The sequence below is a fragment of the Sesamum indicum genome, linkage group LG6, assembly GCF_000512975.1.
Source record: "Sesamum indicum cultivar Zhongzhi No. 13 linkage group LG6, S_indicum_v1.0, whole genome shotgun sequence".
NCBI lineage: Eukaryota > Viridiplantae > Streptophyta > Magnoliopsida > Lamiales > Pedaliaceae > Sesamum > Sesamum indicum.
The window spans coordinates 20,153,635-20,164,604 of record NC_026150.1 but is presented as its reverse complement, the minus strand read 5'-3'; the positions used below and the strand labels follow the sequence as shown (position 1 = coordinate 20,164,604).

The 10,970-nt window shown below is 37.1% G+C and overlaps 2 protein-coding genes across 3 annotated transcripts; both read right to left on the bottom strand.

Annotated features, from left to right (window-relative positions):
* LOC105165205 (protein DEHYDRATION-INDUCED 19 homolog 4) lies at positions 112-4,072 on the bottom strand. 2 transcript variants are annotated; one of them, XR_848078.2, is made up of 6 exons: positions 3,720-4,072; positions 3,436-3,614; positions 2,744-2,821; positions 2,348-2,607; positions 947-1,102; positions 112-592 (listed from the first exon to the last, which is right to left on the bottom strand). XR_848078.2 is itself a non-coding variant. In XM_011084133.2 (5 exons), exons 1-5 carry the CDS (start codon positions 3,781-3,783, stop codon positions 493-495), a joined length of 681 nt encoding a protein of 226 aa, XP_011082435.1. In that variant the 5' UTR covers positions 3,784-4,069; the 3' UTR covers positions 112-492. The 2 variants fall into 2 exon arrangements, 1 of the variants encoding a protein (XP_011082435.1); XM_011084133.2 differs by lacking the exon at positions 947-1,102 and having other exon boundaries at positions 3,720-4,069.
* Positions 7,606-9,440, bottom strand: LOC105165204 (probable galacturonosyltransferase-like 7). The gene has a single exon (XM_020694897.1). It carries the CDS (start codon positions 8,945-8,947, stop codon positions 7,865-7,867), a length of 1,083 nt encoding a protein of 360 aa, XP_020550556.1. The 5' UTR covers positions 8,948-9,440; the 3' UTR covers positions 7,606-7,864.

Sequence of the window (10,970 nt, the reverse complement as noted above, 5' to 3'; positions counted from 1 at the left end):
TATTTTGTAAAATAACTTTTGAACATATAGAAAGAGCGTAAAACCTTGGTTGTGAGTTTCACAAGAATCATATTTGATCAACGGCCAAGGGATGAAAAGATCACATGTACAGGCGTAGAACTCAAACTGCTGTTTCTGCTTTTTATTGGAGTAGACAATCAACTGATCCCGGCAATACTTTGTCCGTAGTTGAAGTACACAAATTACAAACAGGAAATGAGCAAAGGAAATACATTAGATTAACCAAAACGCAAAGGACTAAAAGCACTACGGCCTGAAAACAGATAAGCGTCCTACATCACAATGCATTAGGTATCTATCATCAATATATACTAATGGCTCAACTGAAAACAGGCCAAGACAATATTAGGGTCGAGAAACTGCTTTGTCTAACAGGTCCCGTTCAATCGCATGTGCAGACATTTTGGTTAAATCCATCAGCAAGACACCATGGCCTTCTTTGTCAGTGATTGGCTACACTAATCCTGCCGCTCATAAGTCGTCAAAAATTGTGGACAATACTAATCCCTGTAAAAATTCACGCCTCCTGGCCCCCTCATTATTCCTGTCTGTTGGTGGAGTTGGTTGTGATCTGAAACAATGATAGCCACAGGTAAGAAACCCTAAAGCTGAACAACATGCCAACCTTTTTACAAAATAATAACAGCTGCAACCAACATAGGGAAATGTACACGAAGTGCTAGCTAAAGGACTAGTGCAACAAAGAATTGAAGTGTTCTGGGAAATTTGAATGATGCACAAATAAAAAATACTCTTTATCTATGAGACCCGAGTACAGTTTTTGCAGCTAGCAACAATCAAAGTCCATTAAAGCTCATCCTATAATGCAGCTGTTTTTGCATAAAGTTTTTTCAGGATACTTTTCATCAATAATTGGTCCAACACCACATCCCTTTATAAGAACTGATACAACATTCAAGTATACCACGTTCAGCCATCCAAGGCATTGTTCTTGAAGCAGAAAAAGACATCTGAAATTTACTCAAATGCCGTATAAGCAACCTTTACCAACAAACAACCGATACCACCCCCAGCCCCCAAGTCATTCCTCAAGCACACTCATAGTGAATGCATAAATCACCTGAAAGCCAAAAATATTTATAAGCCATCAGAAGACAAGCCACGTGTTGCTATTTCCATTAATTTGAGTTGGATAAAGTAGAAATGTAATTAAAAGTAATTAACATAACCATCATCATAACAGATTAGCAAATAGTTTCACTGCAATAAAAAGATATCAAAAATCACTCAACAAAAATGCCAACCAGGGAAGGTGGCAACAGGTGTCAAGAAAGCACAAAGCTTTATTGAATGGAAATAGCTGGTGTAGAATTTACAATTGAGTACATGGACATACAACATGTGGGGCCAAAGTGGCAACTGGATTAGAAAAAGTATTGCACCAAGAGAACAGGGCATAAGGAATTGGAAGGGTTGGGTGGAGCGAGGTAACTGGTAAAGTTCATGTAGGATGGAAAAGATAAAACTTAACACAAGGTATAAATAAGATCAGAAAAAGGAAAAGAAGCCGAGAATCAGTGGGGGACGTTGATGTATTAGCAAAGTTCGACAGATCTTCCGTGAACAGATTTCTCCGTCGTACAATGTTTTATACAAATAGACCCTAGATGTGAAGGGAAAAAACAAATATAAATTGTATACCCTTTTCATTTTATTTAAAATATAAAATATGAATGTGCAGACAGGAACAAAATGCTATTTATGACCTTCAACTTACGCACTACACACTAACTATCTCAAAGTCAGATGTGTGCAAAGTTATGATAACAGCATAATAACATCCATAAAAAGATCTAATGAATATATCCACCAATATAACAGTAACATACACCAGTTGCTAGGCACTATGTTCCAACTATTCAAAGATTAAGAGAAGAAACAGAAGAGCTCTGCCCAGAGCATTGACAGCAATACTAAATTGAAAGATGCTATGAAAACTCACAATTCATATATGTCATACCATTTTTACCATACTGGGAACATATCAATCTAGCACCCGTGATTCAAGCTATAGTAGCCTCCATGTGAATCAGAAGTTATGGATACACAAGGTGTCTTGCTTAACCGTGCAGAAGTGTTTCTCAAGCAATCAAGAATTTTTAAAAATGTTACCATAAATCCTAGCTTATGATATACCTTCATCCAGAAAAGGATATAGATATCCGTAGAATAAGGTGAAAGCCACCACCAAGTTTTCTGGTGGAAACAATGGAAGTTCAATGGGTGACCAGCTAACACTGGCATTTGAATTATGTTTCAGAAGTACTGGAAATCTTAAAAGAAGAAAAAGAAACTGGGAACATACCTCTCCAAAGAATCATCCTTAGATTTTTCTGTTGATAAGCTTGGTTCAGTGAAGGAAGCAGATTCATTGGCTTGAGGCCTGTAAGCATGGCTTGGATTATTGACAAATGACAAAAGCATGGAATCAGCTGCCTTATTGGAGGAAGATTCAGCAGAAGGAGACTCCTTAATACATCGTAAATGTTTATCCTGCAAATCTTTTCTCAGCAGAAATATCGCTGAACGAGAGCGAGCACTACGGTGCTTCTTATTGCAGAGAGCGTATGTTAAGTTAAGGTACACAAAAAATCACCATATATCTAGAGTAGCCATATTAGAGTTTACGCTTCAAAAGATAACATCATAATTCATCCACAACAATGAAACAGCTCATTTGTGTGACGTGTTTAAAGGATATTCTTAAAATGTTCTCGTGCTGCGTAATGACATGCGAAGCCATGTTTATCCGCACCTTCGTAGCACAAACAGGACAGATCTGCAAGAAGGACTCTGGTTAAATATACCTTTCCAGACAAAGCAAAAGCAACATAACAAATGTTACAGACCTGACTTGCATCTGAGTTAATATTCTACAAGGAAGCATGTGAAAATGTGAGCTCGAATAATCTTTTAATTTCGATATGGCAATAAAATGTATGAGCATATTAAATTTACATGTCTCCTAGAAGTTAGGACTTCGTTCCACCATTAGTCACTCACTCCCCCCCCCCTCTCTCACTCCTTCTTTCTTTGTTGCCTGGTCTTATTCTTATTTTCAATGCAAACACACTCATACATCGTGGCTTATGATCATCTGTTTCTCGTACTGATACCGTTCAAATAAACCAGCCCTAGGACTAAATTCAGCTTGAAACCTAATCCTATCGCAAAATTGACAAGCCTACCGCTCAAACAACTTTTACAAAATCCTAGGTCTTAAAGACATTCATAAGACTTATCTGAACGCCATCACTCACATTAAACAAACCAAAGCTACACTATTTGTTCTCAGTTGTTAGGTATTCACTGTTCTTAAGAAGTACACACACTTTTCAACAGAAAGCACGATGTAGATATCGCTAATCCAAACTAGAAATACTTATACATTACCCCGGGTTTAACCTCCATGCGATGATCGGCATCAATGTGGCAGCACAATCCTAGAACATCAAAGTCCTCGGAGCAAAACGGACATGCCAATTCGTCCGATTTCGGTTCGTTCTCGACATCGTTGACGTATTCATCCTCATACTCCCCTTCCGTTTCCTCTTCCTCCTCGTCGTAATCATCTATCACAGTGATCACAAATTATTCTTCACAAAGAAATTACAAATTGAAAACAATTGCTCATCTAAAAGAAAAGATAAACTAAAACCCAAGCTTTGAATACCGACCGACGCAGCGTTTGGAATATGAGGATAACGCAATTTCCAAATCCTCGTAACACCGATCGCCCATTATCAAATTGAATTAAATTATTGCAGATGAAACTCTACACGATATATGTAAATTAAAGAAGTGGGTAGTAGTAGGGTTCGGGGGGGTTGGTGTTTTTCCCCCTCCTGCGAGCAGTAAGCGAGTCAATGTTGAGAAAGAGAAAGAAGGGGAGGAAAGAACTAGCGAGAAACCAAAACACGCAGGAGGAGAACACACAAATTATGGATTGGAGGAGATTTTCGGGTGGGCGATGGATTCTTAGGGTACACGAATCCGAGACCCGAATACCCGTCAACTCCCTCCCGCGTTATATCGTCAATTCAACTGCCACAACCACAATTCTTGTCCCTGTCTTTTATTATTATTAGATGTTAACACCATGCAATAATTTTGAGTAATTTTTTTATTTAATTGGTGTTCATAATTTGTTTTATGTTAAAATTTACTATTGTCTTACTAATATTACATAGAAAATTGTTTGATAATTTTTGTAATGCATTAATTATGAACACATATTTTATTCAAATTAAATTAAATTTTTTTAATTACCCTAACTAGCATGAATGTATATATATTATTTTTACTTAAAAAGTTTAGGTAATAATTTATTATTTTTTTATTTTTATAAAAAATATTATTTATTAAATTTTTATTTGGCGTTAAACCAATATGTACTATTTACAAAAGTATTTTAAAAATATTATTAAATATGTTAAGAAATAATAATTTATTTTATTCTAATAGTATTATCTCCATAAATTTTCAATTTCACCCCTCATTTAACATTTTCATGTAATAATTTTATACTTATAAGGAGAAAAAGTAATTATGTTAACTTCACTCCATATATATAAATATATATATATATATATGTTACAGTTATCTCCTTATAAGGACAAAAATATATATGAGAATGTTAAATGAATGATAAAATTGAAAATTTATGTACTGTTTTTTGTTGAGGTCAGCATTTTTCATCCAATCCCTAACAAAAGAGGCTCATGTGTAAACAAAGAATTTTTGGAAGGGTTGTAAGTGTAATTTAAAAAAAAAATAGAATAAAATACAATTTTATATTTTATAGGGGATTTAAGTGTAATTAACCATATAGGGTAGGATGATATCCTAAGGTTGGCTTGGTCGGTTTAGTTTATTAAATGGGACAATATAAGTTGATTTTGTACAGCAGCCAGAGTGAATAATTGGATATCTATTGCATTTCCTTGTGAGAGTTTCTGAAATGGAAGGAATTATGTGATTTTGTTAGGTGAAGTGAATTTTAAAGTGGTTGTGATTTTGCAAGTGAGGCCCTTAAGGAGCCACACGAGCACACTTCTTTCTGCTGTATAATGAGAAGATTGCATCAGTGCACAGTGAAGAATCACTAGTTTGATTGAGTCTTGATTGCATGTAAACTTCTCTAATATGCTCTAAAGATGACTGTTTGATGACACTGTAAAGAAGCTGAAGATAAAGAGTGCCCCCACTTGTATTTGTGGGCCACGAAAATGTCAATTTGGCCCCTCAAATAGAAGTTGTCTCAATTGGAGTTGCTGTTTTCTAGCTGTAAAGTTTGGCCTTAAAAACGACAGCCAACAGGTGCATGTATACCATCATCATCATTGATCCTTTTTGGGCTTTTGGGGGAGCAGTCTTTTCTGCCATGTGTTGTAGAAGCATTCAATCGATTTGAATATAATTATATAGCAATAGAGCATATGATCATTAGGATAATTGTGGGAAAGGGGCTGTCAAGTCAGATTGATCTTCTGTGTTATCTCACCTCATTCACAATCTGGTCTTCTAATGTCAGATGCCAAGTGCTAATCAACTCCATTAAATTACCAAAAAAGCGATGCGTAGGCTACCAGCTGTACTTGTAAAATAATAGCAATTCTCGGTGTATGTATTGTAACAGAAATTTTTTATCTGAATTAATTTTGATCGAACCAAATCAATCACAATGCAAGTGTGAAATTGGTTACTTTTTTTTTAGTTATACACCAATTACACAAACATATTATACTTGATACATAACTGATTCAGGTTCAACCAAGTCGGATCCAAACTAAAATTTTTTGAAATTTAACTTGCAAGAGGGTGTTGAGCAACTGGGCCCGTGTGTGTGATGGCAGGGAAAAGGAAGGGGTCACCCCACTAACTCAGCAATAACGAAAGCTGAGTTCGTAGTCACTGAAATTTTCTACATACCACTGGCAAGTCGCCAATACATCACTGATTCACGACCAACCGAAGCCCCAAATGAAGGGATTTCCCTCTCATATGCTTCTTCCCTAACTAGGTTAACTGTGACCAAATATTAGTTAAACTCATATGTTAGTATATACTAATCATTTTCACATAAATGGCCGGAAATAAACAATGAAATCTTCAAAGACTTGACACTAACCAACACCATTATTAGACACATCTCAAAACTTTAGTAAAACAATTAGTTTATATGATGATAAATCCCAAACTGATCACCTTCAACTAACCCCCAACCCCCACCCCACAAAATAAGAAAAGAAACCTGGAAAGGTTCAAAACTGAATAGGAAGATAAAGACAGATGCCACCCAATAATCAAATTCCACAGAAAAGGACAGGACATGGGGGGGTTGAATTTGAAGCGTGAGCAGCCAGTCTCCAAATGAATTTTTTCATCTAAAACATCAGATGATAAACAACTTCCCTTTCAAAACCTTTTCTTGTTCAATGCCACCGACAGCAGCTGTTGGGTGGCACCGAAACATTGAGTTGTAGTAATTAGTATCTAGTCCTCACGGCTTTAAAGAGTACAATGGGGGAAAACACACATTGCAAACTTTCCCAACTGTCCGAAACTTCTTATTCTGAATCAATGAAGCTCAATTATGTTGTTTAATGGACATTGGACAGCACTAACATATGCTCCCACTCTCCACAATAGGAAATCCTTTCCAAATATTCTAAGTACTCTGTATCTTGGCGTGTTAATAATTACCTTCTAAAGTCTACCTCCAAATAAGTAATAATAAACCTCTCAAAGTGGGGAGAGCAAACTTCTCATTTCTCACCAACGACAGAGCACCAACCTACCCAGAACATGTGTGCCACACACCCTATAATGGCCCAACCACTATTCACACAAAAGAATCGCTTATATCAATTCCATAGAAAATACAGTTCCACCATTAATTTTCCAATTAGAAACAACCACCCTCACTATCAATCAAAGGGTACATATATTATCTTGTATCTTGGCCATATCAAACAACTCCCATGTTAACGTTCCACTGTAAAAGTAAAGATCCCTTTCTTCTCGGCTCGCGGAACGTAAAGCTTCTCACCCCACCCAAAATAGCTTGGTGCTCTTTGGGAAATTTGATGAAGTCCATATAAATTTGTATCCACATGAATCGCGAATTATTGAATTAACATATAATGATAATGTCATTTGTGATGTAACGGTTCGTGACTCATGTGTGTACAAACTCATATAGACGGCATCTCTGAACCTGTGCTCTTTTCCTTTTCTTTTGATGGTTGAGTCTATTGTTGAGAATTCCCACCCAACTGCCTTTTGGTATATAGAGGTATAGCAAATTTTCATGTCACCCACAGGTATATGTCTCATTCATAGGAAAAATAATACCTTCAGCTAACAAGTACACACATGAAATTACTAAAATAGATGCAAGTAGACCGACAACAACATTGAGACTTCTCATCATTTTTGTCAGCTAACTAAGCTATATTCAAAGTCTTTTCGTCATTTTGTTTCAGCCCCCAACACAGTATTTCCAGTCGATTCCGACTTAAAAAGAAATCAAGAGAACAACTTTAACATTTCAAACACAGCTGAACGAATAGTATCCCTCTAATTCAGTCTTATTATCAAAAGGGAGAGAACAATAGAGTTCTAGTACAAATTGATACCATGTAATGAGTAATCACCATTGAAATAAAAGTTTTGAAGATGGAATTAATAATTGAACACAGGGAAAAATTATAATCAAATAAGGAAAAATGAAGAAAATAAAGAGCAAATATAATTAAAAAAAGGTCACTGGAGGAATTTACCGGCGGAAGACAGCTATTACAGGGGAGAGCAAAAATTTTCACGCCGAGTGCGCGAACAAATCGAATGGCGCCCACAACGAGTCGAGTGGACAAGGCCGTTTTGAGTCGAGCCGAAGCCAGGGCTTGCCGCTGCCGCTCCAGTGCAGCAGGCTTACTGGACCAGGATGGAGGTCCCTGCAGCTCCCCCACACATTATCCCCTCCCAAACCATGCTGATTCCACCTGTGCTCGATGGGCGCCACGTGTCCGGCGAACACCAGTAGAAACGGCGGCAGGGAACCCAGCTCGTAGATCCGGCTTATGCTTGTCTTCTGTATTTCCATCCATCTCTCTATCCGCCGCGTGTACCCGTACCGCCTCCACTTAGCCAGATCCATCACCATCACGCCCGTATTAAAGTAACAAGGATTCCGACCCGCAAACACGCCGGACAATCTAGAATCCGACCAGAAATGTTCAGTGAAATATTTTGTGAAATTGGCGTGGCAATACTCCGGTGCACCGATTGTTTTCCCCCCTAAGCTGGTACTCCAGAGCTTTGATATATCGTCCACCACTACCAGATCCGAGTCCAAGTAGATAACTCTTGTTACACAAGTTTCTAGAAGATCCGCTAAATAATTTCGAGCATAGTTTAACGGCTGTTCAAGCGCTAGTCTGACGGAGCTTGAGATCAGGTTCCGCTCTCTTTCCGGATCGAAATAATAAACTCTGAACTTTAACTCAGGGAAAGTCGATCGGACTAGGCTTTCGAGACCCATATCCGGGACCAGGAAATGGAAAAACACGCTTTCCGGGCACTTAGAGTGCTGCAGAATCGAATGGACGGCGGCAATTGAGCCACGGAGATATTCGACGTCTAGCGTAATGGCTACATGAACGAGAGATGGATCACAGACACTGGATTTTTCTAATTCCGATAAGCGACACTCATTAGCATTGCGGAATACCGGGGCTTTTCGGAAGTAGAAGTTGTCGAACGAATGTGCGGATATGGAGAGCCTCCGATGAGAATCAGACCTAATTGCCTCCGCCGGAGGGAAGGAGTGAAGAGAAGGTGAGAGTATAACCATCACCATTGCTGCGGAGAAAAACCCAGAAAATCTCATTATCCACAGCATTCTTGTCCCTCTGTAGAATAGTTTCTGCTTTCTTCTCCTCGATTTAAAATCGAAACGATCGGACAGGAGGAACGCTAGAGTCCCTCTGAGGTCCGCCAGTGTGCGATGCGGATACAGCACACAACACAACACACTCAACACCGGGAGAAATTTACGAAACCATAAAAATGAATCCCAAATCCCAATGAGCAATGGCGTTTGTAGATAGTTCTTTCTCCCTAACAGCGTGCCGTAGGAAACAAGCGAGGTCCCATCAGAAAGCAGGTGATGCGAGAGGAATTAAGAATCACTCCAAGAACGTAAGAAGGAACTTGAAATGAGGAGAACAAAGAGAAGGTGTTGGGCGTTTAATATTCGCCGACGTGCGCTGCAGTCACACACAGTCGACACACACACACACACACACTCTCCTCCCCCCCCTCTCTCTCTCTTTCTCACCAGTGACTTCCAACAGGGGAGAGAGAGACCGAGAGAGAGTTTCTAGTAAGGGTTTTTCGCTTTTTGTGTTTTGTATTTTGTATTTTCCCAATTATTAATTAATAATAACTTTATTAGCATAAATTTAGTAATAAAAAGATAATCATTCCCCCATTAAAAATAATAATTGTAATTAATTAAATTAAACATGAGATTAGAGACAAGCCAGCTATTATGTCACAATGACAATTATGACCCCACACGTCCATACAAGAAACACAGCCTCACTGTACACATGCCCCATCCCATCATCTTCTTCAATCCTTTTCTTTTTATTATAAATCCAATTAATCCACCACCACTCCTCTACCTATAATTAAATCAATTTTACAAATGAAAATTTATATACGATTAAAATTCAATTAATTAATTAATTAATATAAGTGAAAAATTGAGAATAATTTTATTGTGATTAACGGTTACAAATCAATACGCGCCAAGCAGCCTCCTATGATAGCAAATTACCCCCTGCAAAAAAAAAATAGCAATTTTACAACTGTACCAATTTACCTCCCTATATTTTCTAAAGGGATAATTACACTCTTTTTCTCTATAGTTTAAAAAATTATATCTAGCACTTCTAAAATTTGCTCCGTGTAACAAGTAAGCTTCTCAGTTAGTCAAAATTCACCGAATTTACTGATATTGAAATTACTTCATTTTAAATTTACAAAAAGATAAATTGTTATTTTTCTTTCATAATTTATTCATTTTCAACATCACAGAAGGATAAATTACATTAAACCACTGGAGTTAATTACTAAGGAAACAGGTGTTGATTGTTTGGAATTTTCATTCTGAAAAATAAAGGACTTGGGCTGTCGTACAGTATTTGGTATGACAAAAGTGAGCAAAACCGTCGTCGCTTTGCTCAACTCTATTTGGTACAGAATCAAGTTGTCGCCCTTTTCATCTCTTACTTTATTTTTTTATCTCTTTTTACCTTATCTTGTGTCTTTTTTAGTTACTCTTTTCTCCTCAAAGATATATAAAGTCATAGGCCAGAAAAATATGACCCTAACCTTATTAAGCTTTGCCCCATCACATTCTCACAGATTCAAATCTTTATTGTGGTGGAATAAAGTGGAATGTTCTCTATAAATGTTACTATTTGCTGCTCTCTGCCTCGTAATTTTACTTACTTGACCTATCTTAAAGTTATATTTAAAATCTTTCGGGTAAATTACATTTATCGTTTTTTTAAGTTTGATATAGTAATAAATGCCTTCTTTTGATATACGATGTAATTGTCTAATTTTTAGACAGTAAGATGAAAATGTCAATTTTAGTTTTACTAAAATTTTAATTTATTTTGTAAGAAAATATAAAAGCATCTGTTGGGCGGACGTTATAATAAAAAGAATATATAAAATTATGGTGTTGGACGGATGTTATTATAGAACAATAGGTTAGTTACACTTAGACCTTCTCTAAAAATGCTAAATTGCACTTTTCCCCCATTTTTTTTTTTGAAATTACACTTACACCTTATTCGAGAATTCTCACTTTACACCCGACCTCATTTCGTTAGGGTTTGGATAAAAAA

Excerpts from the sequence above, each read along its gene's own strand:
- LOC105165205 (XM_011084133.2), bottom strand. The coding sequence starts at position 3,783 with ATGGGCGATCGGTGTTACGAGGATTTGGAAATTGCGTTATCCTCATAT. Across the intron at positions 3,615-3,719 it reads ATATTCCAAACGCTGCGTCG|ATGATTACGACGAGGAGGAA; the intron begins GTCGGTATTCAA and ends TCACTGTGATAG. Across the intron at positions 2,608-2,743 it reads AGCACGAGAACATTTTAAGA|GCTCTCTGCAATAAGAAGCA; the intron begins ATATCCTTTAAA and ends AACTTAACATAC.
- LOC105165204 (XM_020694897.1), bottom strand. The coding sequence starts at position 8,947 with ATGCTGTGGATAATGAGATTTTCTGGGTTTTTCTCCGCAGCAATGGTG.